Below are 20,980 nucleotides of genomic sequence, written 5' to 3' on the forward strand. Positions count from 1 at the left end.
AGCCCGAGCCCGCCCCCAGGGGCCCAAGCACGGCGCCCCCCGGTCTCAGTCCGCGGCAGGAGGAAGCCACGGGGCACCCTGCGAGTCGGTGGGCGAACAGCCCGCGGAGAAGACCCGGTCAGAGCGGGCGCTTCTAGGGGCCTGGGAAGCGGGGAGGGGGAGGAAGGCTGAGCACCGTGGGGTCGTGGTTAGCTTTACAGAGGGCGCTTGGTGCAGATTTGCCACCCTTTGGGGCTGTGATCTCTGCCTTGGTGGCCTCCCGGGGCGGGGGTCTGGTTCAGGGCTTAAGCCCTGGACTCCTACGGTCAGGAGAGAGGAGGAACCGGCCTTTGGAAAAAATCAAAAGCCCGCTAGGGTTGCGCGACTACCAAAGCAATGCACTCTGCACATCCTCAGAGGCACTCTCCTTCTCCATTACTCCCCAAGAGGGTTAATAAGGCGTGGTGCTCCAAACACCTTCCATGCCTGAGCCACCCCTGGCCGGGTGGTCCTGAATTGGGAGAGCAAGTAAGGCTGCAATCCTCTTCACACTGGCAGTAAGCTGCATTGACTATAATGGGACTTACTTCTGAGTAGACAGGCATAGGATTGGGCTCTGAGGCTGCCATCCTATCCACACTTTCCTGGGAGTAAGCTCCGTTGACTATAATAGGAATGACCTGAGCAGGCAGGCATAGGATTGGGCTCTGAGGCTGTACACTGAGGTCTATCACACTTTCCTGGGAGTAAGCCCCACTGGATAAAATGGGTCTTACTTCTAAGTAGACATGTATAGGATTGTGCTCCAAGCCTGCTGCTTTCCCTCCCTGCCCCCACCATGCTTACTTCTCCAAAGGGGGAGCCTTGCGATGCTGGGTCTGTTCCCAGCAAGGAGCCGGGCCAGGTGGAACCCCCAGCCAAAGAGATTCCCTCCACGATCCATGATGATGTTAGTCATGTCCAGCAACAGCTGCACACTGAGAAAAGCCAAGTGGACTTTGAGACTCTGGGGAAGCAGCAGTTCACTGGAACTGCAGCCTTGGCTAAGGAGGTCCCTGCCTGCCTCCCTTTAAAAAAACATCTCCAGAAAATTCTCTGTTTCACTGAGAGGGGATTTGCGAGGAGCCAATGTGGACGGGTGTTCCTGCTGCCTAAAGCATGCCAGGTGCCAACCACAAATCTAAGCACATATGCAACGGGACGTTACCTCATCCATGTACTTGATTTCTTTGAAAAATCACAGTGCTCCAGGCTGACCTAACAAGGCCTTTGGGTCAAATCCCTTGGCTGTGTGGCCAAAAGGGAGGGCACCTGTCGGTTACAATGGATCAGTTCAGATCAGTTCAAATGTATTTGCTTAAATCGCAGGGCACCACAACACACATTAAAAATTCGTGCACAGCAAGCCACCTTGTGTCCCATATAAAGATTTACAAAAGGAAAAGAATACTCCAGGCCTGTGCAACTTGGGACCAACTCAGCTAAAGGTATCTCAGCTTCTGATCTATTTTTGGAAGCCTGGAATCCGACATTTTATTTATGTATTTGTCTTTTTTTTATTGAATAAAGATATGGGCACAGGAACCAAATATACATGGGTTAATACAAAGGGGAAAACATTGGGAATTCGCAGAACTGTAGTTATTACTATTCTAAATCACCATCGGGGGGGGGGGGAAATTAATTACTACTTTCCTCCATTCTATAATGTCAACATTTATGTATTTGTCTTACGTATTTGACATAAGCAATGTTTTATATAACTGGGTCTTGATAGAAGTAAGGCCAGCTTTAACCAATTGCCATTGGTCTATCTGTCTGCTCCTGAGCTTGAACAGAGTACTTTTCCTTCAGACTGAGTGACTGCAGCCTGGTTTCACACACTTCAGATAAAGAGTGGAGCTTCCTTCCAAGGCACATAGAGAATCTCTCGGACTGTCTCAGCCCCAGCACCCGCAGCAACCTGGTGCAAGGGAGGGCACCAGCATGCAAGTCTCTTGTTGTCTTGTTTGCTCCCTGGGGCATTTGGTGGGCCACTGTAAGAAACAGGAAGCTGGACTAGATGGGCCTGTGGCCTGATCGGGCAGGGCTGTTCTTATGTTCTTGGAAATGAGGTAGGAAGGGGTAGTGCCAGGTTGTGCCAGGTCCTAGGCAAGGCAAAGATCTGTGCCCCTTTGTGTCCATGTACAAAGTACACCCCTCCCATGGCTTGGTGTTGTTCCTCTTCCTCCCCAGCTGGCTTTTCCAGCCCCAGCCCAGCTTACTCAGCTGACTGCCTGGTGGGGAAGGGGAAGTTCCTCTCCATACTGAAGAAAATTGGTATTATCCCAGATGGGAGATAGGATGTGGAAGGACACCCCCTTCTTGTCCCTCCCTGGTGGCAGCAACTACTCCTTTTTGGCTCATCAGTGCCTTGGAGGGTGTGAGAGGAAGTCAGGTACATGGGTGGTATGTGCTTTGCTTCTTTCCTCTCTCCTAAGCAGGGGAGAGACTATGGCAATCTCATCCAAGTCCTCACAGTGACATATAGATTCTTTTGAGTGTAAGAGTCAGATGTGCCTACATTTCAGTCCAGAGAAAAACTGTACCCCAAATAGCAAAAGCATCTGATGTAATAGGAGAATTCAAGAGCAGTAGCATAGCTAGAGGGGGTGTAAAGCACTAAGTTTTGCAGGCACCTGAACATGCAGTGGAAGCACTCCCTTCAGAGCCATTCTAGGCAGTGGGAGCAAAACACAGTCATTTGACTGCCTGCATTTGCCTTCCTTTTGCTTCCACCACCACCCAGAATGGCTCTAAAAGGGAGGGGGAGGGGTGCTTGCCCAGCCTGTTCAGGTGCTGATTTCATCCATTCTCAATACAAATGAATTGGGTGTGAATTGATGTTGAAGAAAGAAATACTAAGAACATAAGAAGAGCCCCCACAGGCCAAAGGCCCATCTAGTCCTGCTTCCTGTATCTCACAGTGGCCCACCAGATGCTTCAGGGAGCACACAAGACAACAAAATACAACCTATGTCCTGGTGCCCCCCTGCATCTGGCAATGTGAGGTAGCCTACCTCTCAAACCAGGAGCTTGCACATACCTACCATGACTTGTAACCCATAATGAACTTTTCCTCCAGAAATCTGTCCAATTCCCTCTTAAAGGCATCTAGGCAAGATGCCGTCACTACTTCCTGTGGCAAGGAGTTCCACAGACTAATTACACGCTGGGTAAAGAAATATTTTCTTTTGTCTGTCCTAACTTTCCCAACACTCAACTTTAGTGGATGTTCCCTAATTCTGGCGTTATGTTAGAGGGAAAATAGTATCTCTGTATCCACTCTATCCAGCCCCTGCATAATTTTGTATGTCTGATGACCACAATTAGATGAATTAGAATCTTCTGGAAGTGAATCAGAGGATCATAGAATGTTGGAGCTAGAAGGGACTTTGAAGGTCATCCAGTCCAACCCCTTGCTTGGTGCAGGCAACTGCTACAGCATCCCTAAAAGGGGCCATCATGAAAGGGGGCCATCCAGCCTCTGCTTGAAAACCTCCATTGAGAGAACAGGTGCGTGAAGTAGACGGTTCCAGGGCTAAACAGCTCTTAGGATTCAACAGCTCTTCAACTGTGTTCTGGATTGTGTTGATGGATTTGGAGGAAAGAGGAGGATGGACTAAATGGTTTATTGCCCCCATCCCTGTGCCATGTTGTGAATTTCTGTTTTATGATAAAAAAAAAAACCATTCTTGCTCCCACATTTTGTTTGTCATAGTTTATTATATTTTACTGGATAACAAAAATAGCCCCCCAAACTAACAAAAATGAAAGTGACAGTGAAAAGGATGGACAAGTCTATCAAGAGAGATACATGACAGTAACAATATTGATCATGAAAGTGGCAGACGTTATTTAAAGTAACAATAACTTAATCAGAGCAAACTTTTTCCTGTCTACTTTCAACTACATGATTTGTCCTCCAAATACATTTAACAAAGAATAAAGGATTCCTGAGCTTTTATTTTGTACCAGTGTTCTCCAAGCAATATATTAAATACAGAGTATTTTAAAATCTTTGTCCTGAACCCTTTAGCCTATAAACCAAGGGACCCAAGTCATCCACCATAAATAAAACCCATCTATGCCATCTAGAATATTTCTAGATTTGTAAAATGGAAAGCAGTTACTTGTTCTGTTTCAAAAAGAAAAACACCTCAATTAATGAGTAATTATAAAAGCAAGAAGCTACTGATGTGTCTGTTTGACCAAACGTATGACCAGAATTCTGCCTCCTTCTTTAAATGAACTACAACTGCATGGCTACAGTGTGCATGATTCAGAACATTTACATTGATTAATCACCTTGATTCTTTCTAAATATACCTTATTAAAAAACAATAGCCTGGCAAGAAACCTCCTAGAGACTATATTGAATTGAATTGCAAGAAATTCTAGAAACAGATCAGTCTTCGGCCTCTCACCCATCATGTTTGCTTGCTTACCGGTACTTTGTTTGGAAGTGCTTTTAACAGACGATAGGTGCAAATAAAAAAGCAAAGGTGAACAAGAAAAAATAGAGCATGCAGTCTCAGAACCTAGATGCATACTGTATTGCTAGGAGGGTCTTAGCAATATAGAACATCAGATGGAAATGGTGGGCTTCTGATAGCCACAACAATCCACAACATGTTTCATTATCCTGGAAAAAGTGTTTTTTTCCATGATGGAAAAAAGAGAATTAGAAATAAAGTAACAATCTTAAGAGTGCCAGGCCAGAAATATAGGATAGTAGAATTCATGGTGTTTCCTACTGAATTAAAATAGGCTGAATTAACAGCTAAACAATAAAAAAATATTAAGTGCTGGGAAAATGCAGTTTCCCTGCAACCGAAGTGTAGCCTTGAAGAAAGACCACCTGGCTCCCCTGGGACACCTGAGTATCAAATTCCTTTATTTTGGAGAAGAAACAGCTTTGGATGCTCTGGAACTACAAAGAAATGCAGGCCTGCATATTCTGTGACTCTCTAAGCCAGCAATTTTTAATGTTATTCTCTCACTTCCCTCACTCTGTCCTCACATGAGGTTTAAAATTCAAAGGGGCACATTCCCTTTAAACTTTACACCCCACACAAGGACAGGGCACAGGGAGGGATGTGGATGATCCAGCCTTACTTGCATTTAGTGAGCAGAGAGTAGATCAATGCAGCTTGCATCTGCAGTGGGCTTGGAAGGAAGTGGTGGCAGACTTGGGGTAAAAAACACTCTGAAACCACCACCCTCTCACTTCTCCTGAAATCTGCCACTGAAGCAAATGGCATCAGGTTGTTTCATGGCTGGGCCACTCATGGGAAGGAGAAAGAGAACCAGTGGAAGTGAGTGGGCAGTGAGAGGAGGGCATTCCCAACCAATCAGATGTCTAGGTGGCTGCCTCATGGATTGGTCAGAAAGTAAAATAAGAAAAACTAAGCACTGAGCCAACTTCAGTGTGGCTGGTCACAAATTGCACAGGCCTAGAACTTTCTTTTTTGTTGCACTGCAAACCATAACTTGAAAAGGTCCTAGGGACATCTGCCTCATGCTTTGGTCATTTTCACATGGGATACTAAAAAGCTCTCTTGAGCCTCTCCTTTTGAGTGTCCCATTTTATAGGATAAAATGGCAGAAGATCAATCAAAGGTACATCTTACCCCAGGCTTACTCAGACCCTATTGTGACCTTCAAGGTGCATGACAACTCCCCCTCCCCATTTTCCTGCTCTACTCCAGCATGAAAAACAGGAGGTTCATCAAAGTGCCTGCGTGCTGCGTGGGCTGTAGTTGGCTTGCTAGCAAGTTACCCAGGCCTGGTCAAGCTTAGTGCTGGATTGGCATGAGGTTGCTGGTTGCTAAGCTCTACACTGAGCCCCCATGGAACTCCTACTCTGATAGAAGCAGTGGGCCCTACCACTGCTGCAGATACTGAGGGTTCAGAGATCAGCCTGGCTATATGGGTCCTCTAATCCTGTGCCCAACATAGAAAATCTCTGATAACACCCCTGCTCAGGCTAATGGAGGTGTTTCATTCTCATCATGGACCAATATAACAGCCCAATCCTGTCTTTTCCACCACCACTTACGTGTCTAGACTGCACATGCAAGTTTCCCAAATGGGACAAATAGCAGTTTCTTTGAGAAAATGGTGCTGTGGAAAAAGGTCTAAATCATCCTGTTTCCAATGCCACAGTCCCAATCCTAATTGTACTCACCCCCCCCCCCAGCTGCTAATTGGTATAATTTAAGGAGATGGAGATCCAATCACAAGCATCATAGTTTCATCTAGGTAGATGACTAGCAAAATAGTCCTAAAAATGATTGCACATTTTTACACACACACATACACACACACACACACACCCTCATCATGTATTCATTACAAACCACCTGAATAGTGTTCTAGCTTTCTAGCTGCATTAATCGTGCCTCTGTTCTGCAGGATACAGGCAACATTCATGTTTTTAAGAAATAAAAACAAACTATCAGTTAACCATATATCAAAGTAAAGGGCTCAATTTGCTTTTTTTGAAATAATTGGCAAGTTAACATATTAAAATCTCTCTCTCTCTCTCTCTCTCTCTCTGGGAAAGGAACTATGAGGTAGTCTGATTTGTCTGGAGGAAAAAAATCCTTGTGCCATCATGCTTCTCTGATTGTAACACAACTCTATGGCTTTACAACAGCAGACATTTATCTGGTTTAAGCCTACTTTGGCTTTCCTGCACGACTTGCACATATTATATAGCAAGTTGTATACATCTCAATCCTATCTGTGTTTATTCAGAGGCAAGTCCACGGAATTCTATGGGACTAAGTCCACGGTAGGTGTGCTGAGAAATTCAGCCCAATGAATTAATAGTCTTTGTGTAAATTCCCATGTACAGATTGCTGTAGAAGTCAACCCAGAAAAAGCTGCAGATTGAGTTTTAACAAGTGATCATCACTGATAGACTGGACATGTAGAATAGCTTTTCAGCATCATTCAGATTTCCTTTTATCTGTGATGGAGCTGAGGAGACAAGGAGAGGGGACAGGCGGGAATGCACAAGCCCACACGTCTCCAGCACTCATCCGCAAAGTGGGAAACCATGGTTTCTTGTTATGTCTGATCTGACTTCAGTTGCACAGGCATGAGCTAGGATCTGTTTTTCTTCTCCCTGCAAGCCTGGCACAGATTATCTGTATCAGCCAGTCCAAAGGGCTGAAGTTCGAGTATCATTTTTTTTCATTCAATTTATTTGACAAGCAAGAAACCTTACCTAATGTGCCCGTATTACAGCAAACGCAGTATCAAAATAAAGAGCATTTTAAGAGCCTTCCCCCAACTGGCGTTTTGTTTTTCTTCATTTCAAGGAACATTTTCATACATTAATACCAATATGTTTCTGGATATCTTAGAAAAATAAAATTCACTCTCTGCACTCAAATTTGCCATCTGCAGTCTATCGCTATCCAAAAGAATAGGAAAGGATAGTACCTGCAGCCTCAGCTAATATTTGACCAAAGTTGTGCCCTCCTCTTCTTTGGATTGGTTCTCAAAGCCATGTTGTCCTGTGGCTGTCACCAAAAACAACTTAGCTTGCACCTGACTTCCAGTCACACTAACTTCCTGCCAAGCCAGTTCAACTTTTACCTGAACCTCTATGCAATGGATCTGACTTTTGATCTGATACAACTGCAAATGCCAAGGGTGGGATCCAGCACATGCACACAACCAACTCAGATAAGCTGTAGTGTGAGAGAGTTGGCTTCGGCTAGGTGTTTTTTGCAGCAGCTGCAGGTTGAAACAGCATTAAGGAAAATACTAAACTGAACATCACCTTTGGCTGTGAAGCTCTATGGCAGATGAGAAGGACCTTGCTTTACTTTCATCTCTGTGATGAAAGCCTTACAGGGCAGTCCTCAACATGTGCAGAAGCAAGTCTCACTTAATACATTGGAACTTTCTTCTAGGCAGCCTTAGAGCTCAATCCTATGTGTGTCTGCTCAGAAGTCCCATTATAGTCAATGGGGCTTACTCCTAGGTAAGTGTGGATAGGATTGCAGCCTCATATAACTTTGTCAATCACATGAGTTGGACCAGTGGTTCTCAAACCAGTGGTTCTCCAAACCTTTAAAGCAGCGGTTTTCAAACTCTCAGGGAGTTTGAAAACTGCTGTAAGTCCTTGCAGGGGGGGGGAGGCAGCGCGGAAGGGGGCAGTGGCATGATCCCCAGGATTGCGCCGCTCAGGTGGCTGCAGGGGCTTGGGTGCACTTACCAGGGCCTCCTGGGGCTCCCTGCAGGGTTCCCTGAAGCTGCAAAAGTGAAAGTGGTGTGATCATGCTCCACTTCTAGTTTAGTGGAAGGGGAGCACAATTGCTCCACTTTCACTTCTAAAGCATCGGGAAGCCCTGCAATCACTCGCACAGGGCTCCCACACCCTGCAGGAGGAGGCTGCAGGAGGCTCTGGTGAGTACAGTCAAGCCGCTGCAGCCCTCTGAGCGGCATGATCCTGGGGACCGCGCTGCTGCGTCCTCCCTGCCTCCTGACTGCTCCCGCCCCTTAAGGGGGCAGAATCAGGGCCCACAGGCTGGGGCGTCATGAAACCCCAGTTTGAAAAGTCCTGCTTTAAGGGGAAGAGGGGGCAGCGACACCATCCCCTGGATTGCTTTGCTAAGGGGGGCTTCTGTGGGCAGAAGCAAGAAGCAGGAGGTGTGGGGAGCCCCGTGCATCCCTCCGCAGGGCTCGCTGAATGTTAGAATGTTGAGAAACAGCATGCGCAAACCACTTCCTGTTTGTAGGAGGTGATTTTCACATGCTGTTTCTCAACATTCTAAAGCTTGGGGAGCCCTGCAGAAGGCTGCGCGGGACTCCCTGCACCTCCTGCTTCTGCCACAGAAAAGAAAAGCAGCCCCTTTCCCCCCTTAGCGATGCCATCCTGGGGATCACATTGCTGCTCTCGCCTCCCCCCTCCCCACAAAGACTTGCTTAGGGAGTAACGCTCCCTAAAATTTTGAGAACCACTGAGTTAGGCAATTACCGCATTCAAGTTGCAACCGAGTTCAGTGTACTACTGGAAGTGTCAATCAAGATGAATTAGGGTAATATCCTTTTGACAATATGTTCTCAGGGATAGCAGGAAGGACCCTGGTCCTCAGAAAGGCAATCTGATGCAAATTCAACGCTATCCCTATAAGCAACAAAGCTTTATTATAGAAATTGTATCTTCCTCTCTTACTATCTGCTCTTCTTGCTGAGGCAGAAAAGAGGCAATAAAGATTTTGTTAAGTAAATAGTTCAGGGGAATTAGAAAATATTTTATTAATAGAAAAATAGTCTGCAAAAATACACGGGGTTTTATTAAAGTAGACTTTTATATTATGTACAATAAGGCAGTATATGAAATTGAATCTTGCTGTGGGGCACTTCATGTCATTATAGTAAACTATAGATCCCCTCCCCCAATGCTGGAATTCTAAAACTACTTACTTGCAAGTAATCCCACTGGTGCCAATGGGGTTCATTTGAAGTTCATAGTTTGAGGAGACTACACAGCGAAGAAAGTGTACAATAATTTTATCACACTAAAACAAGGCAGGAAAAACATGCATAGAAGATTTTACTCTCTGGCTAGGAATATTTTCAATATATTACTTTTTAACATTGATAAAACTAGTTTGTTTCTTTTTAGAGTCAGAAAAAAATACAATAGAAATCTGTCCTAGCCTTTCAAATGTGTTTAAAAATATATGCTGTAGAACATAAAACAAAAACTGATTTTTGTTTTTATTAGCGACAAGTCACAGAAACTGCATAAAAAATGGAATAGTCATGAGATCCATTATAGTTGAATTTTTCTGTCGTGCTTCTGCTTTTCGCTGAGTCTGTTATCTGACTAGTTTTACTCAAGGAGCCACAACAGCGTGGGTGACCACTTGGTGTCACACATGCCATGAGTTGCACAGGCTGCAGGGGTTTGTGGCAGCTCCGCTGGCGCAGCTGGAGGGGGCCAGAGCACTCAGTCTGGCAGGAAGCCTCAGCAGGGCGTGCAAGCGGCCCCTCCCTTCAGAGCCATTCCCAGCTTGTCTGGAAGCACTTGTCCCTGCCCCTTTAAGGGGCAACACAGCAATGTGATCTCCAGGGTTGTGCTGTTGCTGGGGATGGGAGGGTATTTTTTTACTTGCCGGCAGTGCCACAGTCCTGGGGGTCTGGGGAGCCCCTACACCTCCAAACATGAAAAAAGAAAAAGTGGGCACTTCTGGTTTTGTGACAAAAACCAATTAGTGCCCCTTTCCCCTTTTTTCCCATGTTTGGAGGTGCAGGGAGCCCTATGAAAGGCTCCCTGAACCCTCCAGTTGCCTCAGGACTCCAGTGCTGGCTGCCTGATAAGTCCCTCCCAGTAAGTCCTGCCAGTAACCCCCTCCCATCCCTAGCAGCAGCACAATCCTGGGGATTGAGTTGCTGCCATAGCCCCTCCCCCCCACACTGAACAGTGCTCCCAACTCCCTTGTAGATGTTTGGGAAACAGTGAGTTAGACACTTCTGCTGTTGTTCAAAGATCTAGTTACAAATGCAATTTATCACAGTACTTTATAAGACCAACCTCTACCTCTTAACTAGCAACATTTCATAACAATCTGAGGTTTACGTTTGTTACATCAATGCACATAACCCCTTTAACAATGCATCTGTCAGACATTGGTGGTTTTCTCATATATATGCCATGTGCTTTCAATTTCTTGTAAGTCACTCTTCACAAAAATAACTCTACAGAGCACAGATAGAAAAAAAAAGATCAGCAATTGTTTCAACATGTTCTTACCTGATTGAATATAAAGTGTAAAAACGCATGAGCTACAGCTGAACTAAATCAGATATTTTGGCAATTGTGTCAGCGAAGTTCACTTTACTTGTAGTGTTACCTCTAGAAAGACAATCGCCTTTCAATTAAAGGAGCACATAAAATTATTTGGATCCATGTAGTCTAACCCACCAGTCTGTGCTTTGCATGGGCTTGGACCTGTGAGACAATAGCTCATATTTTTCTCTGCTTGGCTCTGTTGGCAGATCCGGGTGGGTTCCTTTGGCAGTTCCTGAAAGGAAGGCAAAGCTTTCACTTTGGGATCTGGCATTAACACTAGAATGTGGTTGGCTACAACTGTTGAAACCTTGGTGTATTCTTTTAGCTCTCCAGGCGCAAGGTATCTTTCTCTTTTGTCAATGTTTTCTTTCTGTTTTGGTAATACAGCCAGCGCTCCATCGTGATTGACTTTGTGCACTTCCACATAATCTACTGGCTTTGTAGACAAGACCTGTGACCTTTCTGGAGGGAGTAGCCATAATGCCGACTGGTCATACTGAGCACTAAAGGGTAAATTCCCTGCCTCCTCCAATTTGGCTGGCTTTCCTTCACTAATAGGTGTGCAGATTTTAGGATGGTCTGAATGATACTTTCTCTCACTCTCCATCAAAATGGATGACCTATTTACATTCATGGCACTGACTGCTGGTTTACAAAGGTCGACAGTTTCATGATAGGAACAGTTAGGAGTCTGAGTTTGCTGAGCTCCAGGCCATGTGAATGACTTAGCTCCACCACCACTAAGACAAAGAAGCTGCCCTTCAAGGTCTATGTTCGGTGTTTCCCATTGGTTTTTTCTATCAGCGTTCCCTTGCGGCACATTGGTATCTTCCGGTATTTTCAATTCTAAGGGTGAACTTCTCGCTTCCTTGCGCTTCTCTGACATCAAAGAAGGACTCTCACAGCTTCCTCTCCCAGAGTCATTGTCCGTCTCCTTGTGTGACAACTTTGTGCTTTTATTGGGATGATTTTTATCATTAGCTGGCATTAGTTGCTGGTCTTCGCTGTCATCTATCTCCAAACATTCCACTGCCAGGTCATCATCATCTGATGTTGGAGGGAAACCCTGGCCACCAAGAGCAATGATAAATTCTTCAATTTTCCCTGCCTGATATGAAGAAACAAACACATACAGTGGCGTTATGCCAGGGCCAGCCTAGAATGTTTATATAACATACCTGATCACATTTGAAAATGTAAAATCCATTGAGATAAATATGAGGGCTAGACTATATAGTATGCAGAATACCTGTGATGGTTTTTGCTTTCAAAGCACCTAGGAGGTGAAAAATGGGGTGAAGTGTAGGGGGAGCATTAGGTCTTTGCTCCTGCTGTGGCTCAGATTTTGATCAAAACCTGCTACACACTCTGTTTTATATAGAAAAAACTTCATTAAAAGCTAATAGAAGCTGTTTTTTCCTTATATAGCACATGGGGAGCCTGATTGGGATCAGAAATGTGGAGGAAGCAGATAGTCCAAGCCCTCTTATTCCTATGTTGCAGTTCCACCACATTTTATGCCCTGGCTGCTATCTAAAACAATAGCACAATAACCACAATTCCATATCACATATTCCAAGTTTGATACTTAGCATGCTATAATATACTAGAGCTTTTTACACACACACACACACACACACACACACACACGCACGCACGCACGCACACACAGAGAGAGAGAGAGAGAGAGAGAGAGAGAGAGAGAGAATTAAGTACAGGTTAGGTTCCATGGATCTGTACCTAAGTCGAAACTGACTTAGATTCACCATTTGAAACATCTGGCTCTTGATGGCCCAACGCTATTGCACACCATTAACTCAATCATCCATAACGGGCAGCCCCATCCTGAGCAGCCCCATTCTGGCACGTTTGCGACTGAGGTCCACATTTGCGACTGAGATCCATGGCTTACTTATCTGAGGATATTCTATCCATGGATCTGGCTCAATGCGTGTCCCCTGGACCTGCACTGAGCCAGACTTGGTTCAACCTGAACCCTCTGAAGGCCACTGGAGCAGGCCTCCATGGGCTTCAGAATGCTTCCAAGAGGCAGAAAACATGACTTCACATTTTTACGCCTTTAAAAAGCATTAGGAGGGCTGGGGAAGCCACAGGAGGTCCTTTTAAAAGCATAAAAACATCACTTCTGGTTTTTGTCCAAAAACCGGAAGTCACTTTTTTTTTGCCTCTAGGAGGCATTCTGAAGCCTGCGAAGGCTGCAGATGGATGCAAGCAGCCTCTGCGGGCTTCAGAAAGCTCTCCAGAAGCAACCAGAGCAGAGCTATCCGCTCACCTTTGGAGGGTTTAAAGGGGCCGAAACCATGGATTTTGTCATCCACATTGGGGTCCAATAACAGATCCCTCGTGGATACCAAGGCTGTAATTCCAAAGACTTTCCTGTGGGCAAAGATACAACTCTTGGGTGTCGACTGGATCAAAGCAATTACAACACAGAAGTGTGCTATCATAAGAATGTTCCTTTGCTCTTAACTTTTAGTCATATTAATCAATTATAAGATTTACAGTCAAATTCTATGGGCTCTCTGTGTTGCTGGAACTAGCATTCTAACATCCAGTGTTACTGAGCTGTTGTTTTTCTCCATTGCCACAGCAAGGGGTCGCTATTTTCAAAGGTATTCAGATGCTTGGACTCTCTCCAAGCAGCTTCATAAGAACAGCCCAGCTGGATCAGGACATAGGCCCATCTAGTCCAGCTTCTTGTATCTCACAGCGGCCCACCAAATGCCCCAGGGAGCACACCAGATAACAAGAGACCTCATCCTGGTGCCCTCTCTTGCATCTGGCATTCTGACATAGCCCATTTCTAAAATCAGGAGGTTGCGCATACACATCATGCCTTGTAACCCGTAGTGGATTTTTCCTCCAGGAACTTGTCCAATCCCCTTTTAAAGGCATCCAGGCCAGATGCCGTCACCACATCCTGTGGCAAGGAGTTCTAGACCAACCACAAGCTGAGTAAAGAAATATTTTCTTTTGTCTGTGCTAACCCTCCCAAAACTCAATTTTAGTGGATGTTCCCTGGTTCTGGTGTTATGTGAGAGTGTAAAGAGCATCTCTCTATCCACTCTGTCCATCCCATGTATAATTTTGTATGTCTCAATCATGTCCCCCCTCAGGCGCCTTTTTTCTAGGGTGAAGAGGCCCAAACACCATAGCCTTTCCTCATAAGGAAGTTGCCCCAGCCCAGTAATCATCTTAGTCGCTCTCTTTTGCACCTTTTCCATTTCCACTATATCCTTTTTGAGATGAGGTGACCAGAACTGGACGCAATACTCCAGGTGTGGCCTTACCTTCGATTTGTACAACAGCATTATAATATTAGCCGTTTTGTTCTCAATACCTTTTCTAATGATCCCAAGCATAGAATTGGCCTTCTTTACTGCCACCGCACATTGGGTTGACACTTTCACTTTCACCACCACCCCAAGATCTCTCTCCTGATCTGTTACAGAGAGCTTAGAACCCATTAGCCTATATGTGAAGTTTTGATTTTTTGCCCCAATGTGCATGACTTTACACTTACTGACATAGAAGCGCATCTGCCATTTTGCCTCCCATTCTGCCAGTTTGGAGAGATCCTCCTGGAGCTTCTCACAATCACTTCTGGTCTTCACCACTCGGAAGAGTTTGGTGTTGTCTGTAAACCTAGCCACCTCACTGCTCAACCCTGTCTCCAGGTCATTTATGAAGAGGTTGAACAGCACCGGTCCCAGGACAGATCTTTGGGACTCACCGCTTTTCATCTGTCTCCATTGTGGAAACTGCCCATTGACACGCACTCTCTGTTTCCTGGTCTTCAACCAGGTCTCAATCCATGAGAGGGCCTGTCCTCTAATTCCCTGACTGTGGAGTTTTTTCAGTAGCCTTTGGTGAGGGACCGTGTTGAATGCCTTCTGAAAGTCCAGATATATAATGTCCACAGGTTCTCCCGCATCCACATGCCTGTTGACCTTTTCAAAGAATTTTAAAAGGTTCGTGAGGCAAGACTTACCCTTACAGAAGCCATGCTGATTCTCCCTCAGCAAGGCTTGTTCGTCTATGTGTTTTGAGATTCTATCTTTGATGAGGCATTCCACCATCTTACCCAGTATAGATGTTAGGGACTATAGTTTCCCGGGTCCCCCCTCTTTCCCTTTTTAAAGATCGGCGTGACATTTGCTATCCTCCAATCTTCTGGCACAGTGGCCGTTTTGAGGAACAAGTTGCATATTTTAGTCAAGAGATCAGCAACTTCATTCTTCAATTCCTTAATAACTCTTGGGTGGATGCCATCAGGGCCCGGTGACTTATTGATCTTTAATTTATCAATTCGGTCTGAAACATCTTTTTTAATCTCTATCTGACTTAATTTCTTGGTCAGGAGGGACCATTCGGGCAGCAGTATTTGCCCGAGGTCTTCTGCCGTGAAGACAGATGCAAAGAACTCATTTAATTTCTCTGCCATCTCTAAGTCTCCTTTTATCTACTCAGAAGTAAGTCCCATAGTGGTCAATGGAGCTTACTCTGTAGTCTGCCAGCAATAACACCCCCCAAAAAGAATCAGTGAGATTTCCAGCCCTCCCAATGCCCAGTTTAAAGTTCTTCTATTTCAGGCATAGGCATATAAAGACCCTCCTGGCTTTGCAAGTGCGAAATAGAAAACTTTCCCCTTACCATTCAAGCCTCTTTTTTGTTCTTTTTAGGGGGGGGAGGCTGCCTTCTGGAGCAGCTCCATAGGATCAGAACCCTTCTGGTGTCCTCACATTCTCCTTTGCCTGGCCTGACCACCAGCCAAGGCATGTCTGCCTACTCGTGAGTAAATGCGACTGTGTGGCTGCTTTGCTTTCCATAGGGCTCCATAGACTGGGAGGGAGGCAGCTGGGAGGGAGGAACCTTTTTCTCCGGTGTTTTTGGGGGCTGCACTCATTGGATGAGGACCATTCTGATGTCCTTGGAGTCTCTCAGCCTGCCTTGACTAAGGCAAATCCGCCTACTCGCAAATAAATGCAGCCATGTGGCTTCATTTCAGGCTCAGACTCGCAGTTGGGAGGGGGGAGCTTCTTGGGTGTTTTTGGGGGGGCTGCATTCATTGGATCGGGACCATTGTGATGTCGTTGGATTCCTCTCAACCTGCCCTTTCCGACGGACTATGGCAAGTATGCCTACTCATGAGTAAACGCGCAATACGGCTCACTTTCACTTTCCATAAGGCCCCATGCATTTTTTCTTCCAGGTTTTTGGCCATAACCTTTGAATGAAAGGAGCTATTTCAATTCTGTTTTTTCATTGCACTCCACTGGGAATTCCGCATTCAACAGTGTATGGCATGATGCGGTAGCTCCTAACCCTGCAATGTTAGTGTGTCCTCCCCCAGGGCGCATCACCCTCGGCACGTCACCTGGTGTGGCTCACACCGCCGCACCCCCTAGCGACACCAGTGAAGTAGGCAGAGAGCTGCGTGTTTTTCCTCCTTCACACACAGACATACGCTCTCTTTCTCCCTCTCTCTCAGTCCCCCCTCCTCATACCAGCAACAAAGCAAACAAAGTTAGAAGCAAATGGCTTGCGCTCACACCCAATCTGAAGCCTGGCCTCAGCTTTCACCAAATATACAGACCAAGCCAGAAAAGGGGGGATGGTGGTAAAGTAATTTCAGAGGCAATGAAGCACATGGGGCATGGGGGTGGTTAAAATAACATCAATCAGGGGACAAGCAGGAATGTGCTTTGAGACTCACTGCTCTTCTCTTCTCCATAGGTAGGGTTAAGGAACAAACACACAGGCGGCCCCAGAGAGCCTGAAATGGTCTCACAATAGCTCAAGGCCTAAAAAAGGCCTTACACAAAGCAAGGCCAGCCTTTCCTTCACTGCCACTGGCACCTCACACACATGAAGCAGCAGAGAGAAAATCTGGCCCACAGCAGCCACGAGAGGTCAAACACTTGGCCCTCACACTGAAGACCAGTCATGTTGGGGCAACATGGGCTCTAGCAAGTCTCTGGCAGACCAGAGGCTCATTGGAAAATGGGAGCTCCCTGTGGGCTTTAATTGGGGGTCCCTGAGGGCTGCAAATGGCCTGCAGGTCAGGGTTTGGGCACCCCTGTTATAGAGCAATACAGCAAGCAAGAGATTTTGCTATAATTCTGCTTAAAATGTAAAAAAAATCATTCAAAATCAGCTCAAGTTGTCTGTACCAGTTACTGACCACTTTTTTTTTTTTTTTTTTACAGTTAGGGTCTGAACCTGAACATTTAAAAAAATGTGGATGACCCTGAACTGGAACAGAACCCAAACTCGTTAATGATTTCACTCTCTCATTTTCATGTTCTTTTCAGTGACCACTCAGATACTCACCTGTAGTAGATGGGCATCGAGGCCCTTTATTTTTGGTCCTGGAACTGGTGGCAGAATGCAGGCCATCATACTGAATAAAGAAATGCAGACAGAAAAAAAAGTGAAGCTAAGCCTGTGGTTGTGCTACCATTTTTTCCCCTTCTCTTCAGTGTAATGTTTGGTGTTGAAATGGTGATTTAGAAACTTCAGCTGCAACGGATACATTTTCTTCTCTGACAAATTTGAGTTTACAAAAATACTCAAACTATGGGATACACTGAGTATCTACACCGAGTGTGCAAGTGTGGCAAAGTTTACATTGGCACCACTAAGAGGATGGTTAATATTAGAATAAAGAAACACCAAACATTTTGCAGACTGGGACAGGCTGATAAGTCAGCAGTAGCTGAGCATGCTTGGAGTACGCGACACTGGATCAGCTTGACCAGACACAAGTCTTGGTGAGGGAACAACAGTACCGAGCATGGATCTATGGAGAGGCCATCGAAATATACAAGCATTGTAATAACGTGAACAGAAAAGAAGAAGCGCTTAGCCTTAGCCATGCCTAGACTCCTGTTCTCAGCAAAACTGATCTTAAAATTTAATAAGAAACAGATTATTATTATTATTATTAACAGTATTTATATACTGCTTTTCAACTAAAAGTTCACAAAGCGGTTTACAGAGAAAAATCAAATAACTAATGGCTCCCTGTCACCAAAGGGTTCACAATCTAAAAAGATGCAAAAGAATACCAGCAGATAGCCACTAGAAAAGACACTGCTGTGGTGAGGAGGGCCAGTTACTCTTTCTCTGCTAAATAAATGAGGAGCACACACTTGAAAAAGTGCCTCTTACCCAGTTAGCAGGGATTAGGGAGAACAGATTGAAGAAATGGGTGCCTTTAAGTAAGTTGGAGAATTTATTTAGGATTGGACTATCACTTGTTTACCACGTCAGCACAACATCCTCAACTCAAGCGTGTTTTTTTGAAAATGATGAACAGTCTGGAAGGCTAAGAATTGCAGGAGGTGCATTAGAGTGTGGGAATAGTTCTCTCTATCATCTCTGAACACTTACATATTTTTCTCTTTTGTCCTTCTCTAACATACATGACAAATGTAATGTCAAAAATAGCAACTTACTTAATTCTTTTCAAAGCCATCGTCCAGACCATGATCAAACATATGACAAATGATAAAAAACCCACAAAGATCCAAACAAGCATATCCTTCAGTTTGACCTCTAGGAGAGAAAATGAGAAGGGCTTCAACCCTGTACAGCTGCAAATAATCTATTACACTTTTAAGCTCACGGCATGGCGTCCCCCATTTTATCATAACAATCTTGTTGTGCAGTAGCTTAACCTGAGAGGCAGGGCCTAGCCCAAGATCATCTCACATAATGCTTCCAAATTTAATACAGAGTACTGAATACATGTACTGCACATTGCGTAAGTTATGAAGGATGCATACATTTATTGTGCACCACTTGTTCCTTGAAAATGCAGCAGCATTTTTTGTTAGGAAAGAATTAATCCCTGACTTCAAGAAATTTTAAAGGAACAAGTGGCAAATGATACACACACGGCAGGCACAGTGTGTATTAATTTGCACTCATTTGTTATTGTGTCCAAAACATTGATTGAGAAACCACTTCAGGTTGTTTTCTTGGGAATTATGCATTCTGAACCTTTTGGCAGCTTTGGAAACCTTGAAAGCAGTGGCATAGCTAGAGTGGGTGCAAAGCACTACGTTTTGCAGGCGCCTGAATGTTCTACATCGTTTTGCTCCCCCTGCCTGGAATGGCCCTGAAGGGGAGGAGGAGGGACCATCTGCACAGCACATTCTGTGTGTTGGCAACCTTCAGTCTCGAAAGACTATGGTATTGCGCTCTGAAAGGTGGTTCTGGAACAGCGTCTAGTGTGGCTGAAAAGGCCAATTCGGGAGTGACAATCCCTTCCACACCGGGAGCAAGTGTAGTGTGTCCCTGGTCTGTCTCCCTGGCTATGGGCCTTCCTTCTTTGCCTCTTTGCCTCAGACTGTTGGCCAAGTGTCTCTTCAAACTGGGAAAGGCCATGCTGCACAGCCTGCCTCCAAGCGGGCCGCTCAGAGGCCAGGGTTTCCCACCTGTTGAGGTCCACTCCTAAGGCCTTCAGATCCCTCTTGCAGATGTCCTTGTATCGCAGCTGTGGTCTACCTGTAGGGCGCTTTCCTTGCACGAGTTCTGCATAGAGGAGATTCTTTGGGATCCGGCCATCATCCATTCTCACGACATGACCGAGCCAACGCAGGCGTCTTTGTTTCAGCAGTGCATACATGCTAGGGATTCCAGCTCATTCCAGGACTGTGTTGTTTGGAACTTTGTCCTGCCAGGTGATGCCGAGAATGCGTCGGAGGCAGCGCATGTGGAATGCGTTCAGTTTCCTCTCCTGTTGTGAGCGAAGAGTCCATGACTCGCTGCAGTACAGAAGCGTATTCAGGACGCAAGCTCTGTAGACCTGGATCTTGGTATGTTCCGTCAGCTTCTTGTTGGACCAGACTCTCTTTGTGAGTCTGGAAAACATGGTAGCTGCTTTACCAATGCGTTTGTTTAGCTCGGTATCGAGAGAAAGAGTGTCGGAGATCGTTGACGCAAGGTACACAAAGTCATGGACAACCTCCAGTTCATGCGCAGAGATTGTAATGCAGGGAGATGAGTCCACATCCTGAACCATGACCTGTGTTTTCTTAAGGCTGATCATCAGTCCAAAATCTTGGCAGGCCTTGCTAAAACGATCCATGAGCTGCTGGAGACCTTTGGCAGAGTGGGTAGTGACAGCTGCATCATCGGCAAAGAGGAAGTCACGCAGACATTTCAGCTGAACTTTGGACTTTGCTCTCAGTCTGGAGAGGTTGAAGAGCTTTCCGTCTGATCTGGTCCGGAGATAGATGCCTTCTGTTGCAGTTCCAAAGGCCTGCTTCAGCAGGACAGCGAAGAAAATCCCAAACAAGGTTGGTGCAAGAACACAGCCCTGCTTCACTCCGCTTCGGCTGTCAAAGGGGTCTGATGTGGAGCCATCGAAGACAACAGTGCCTTTCATGTCCTTGTGGAAAGATCTGATGATGCTGAGGAGCCTAGGTGGACATCCAATCTTGGGGAGAATCTTGAAGAGGCCGTCCCTGCTGACCAGGTCGAAAGCCTTCGTGAGATCTATGAAGGCTATAAAGAGTGGCTGTCGTTGTTCCCTGCATTTCTCCTGCAGTTGTCTAAGGGAGAATACCATATCAGTGGTGGACCTGTTGGCTTGGAATCCGCACTGCGATTCTGGATAGACGCTCTCTGCAAGTACCTGGAGCCTCTTTAGTGCAACTCGGGCAAACAGCTTTCCTACTACGCTAAGGAGAGAGATGCCGCGGTAGTTGTTCTTTGCACCCCCCTCTAGCTATGCCACTGCTTGGCGGCTTTCCTGTTTGAACTCTAATTTTTCTTTATCTCCAACTGCAGTTGGTGACCAAACTTAGACCTGCTGATTTTGGGGGATGGGGTGGGCCCTTCGGAACCTGTTGGTGATTTCATTTGACAGGTATTAGTAAAAGGTTGATCAGGCATCCATTGCTCACCTTTTGGGATCTGAAAATAACTTTCCGAACTCCAGTCACTCCATTCTCCATGGTCTGTTCTGCAGCGAACTTGTGTGATATATTTTTCACCTGGATTCAAACTAAATACCCTATATGATGTTCTCTGCCCAACAAAAATATTCTGCAAAGGTATAAAAAACAGAAACTGTAACACACGGGCTATTTTAACAACAAAGAAGATTTA

The 20,980-nt window shown here is 45.5% G+C and overlaps 2 protein-coding genes and 1 long non-coding RNA gene across 3 annotated transcripts in view; 1 reads left to right on the plus strand and 2 right to left on the minus strand.

Annotated features, from left to right (window-relative positions):
- Positions 1-938, minus strand: part of AGXT2 (alanine--glyoxylate aminotransferase 2) — a 30,882-nt gene extending 29,944 nt beyond the window's left edge. The window contains exon 1 of the mRNA XM_066613658.1: positions 826-938. Within this exon, the coding sequence (XP_066469755.1) occupies positions 826-937 (112 nt within the window). The 5' untranslated portion in view covers position 938. The remainder of the gene's footprint in view (positions 1-825) is intronic.
- LOC136639461 (uncharacterized) lies at positions 1-17,237 on the plus strand. The gene is made up of 4 exons (XR_010793683.1): positions 1-117; positions 1,348-1,466; positions 15,541-15,649; positions 17,068-17,237. It is a non-coding gene; the product is annotated as an uncharacterized lncRNA (long non-coding RNA).
- The window catches only part of PRLR (prolactin receptor), a 26,180-nt gene continuing 16,119 nt past the window's right edge, over positions 10,920-20,980 (minus strand). The window contains exons 9-12 of the mRNA XM_066613657.1: positions 20,776-20,917; positions 18,319-18,418; positions 17,192-17,261; positions 10,920-11,945 (exon numbers count right to left, since the gene is read on the minus strand). Of these exons, the coding sequence (XP_066469754.1) occupies positions 10,920-11,945; positions 17,192-17,261; positions 18,319-18,418; positions 20,776-20,917 (1,338 nt within the window). The remainder of the gene's footprint in view (positions 11,946-17,191; positions 17,262-18,318; positions 18,419-20,775; positions 20,918-20,980) is intronic.

Source organism: Tiliqua scincoides, chromosome 2, assembly GCF_035046505.1.
Source record: "Tiliqua scincoides isolate rTilSci1 chromosome 2, rTilSci1.hap2, whole genome shotgun sequence".
NCBI lineage: Eukaryota > Metazoa > Chordata > Lepidosauria > Squamata > Scincidae > Tiliqua > Tiliqua scincoides.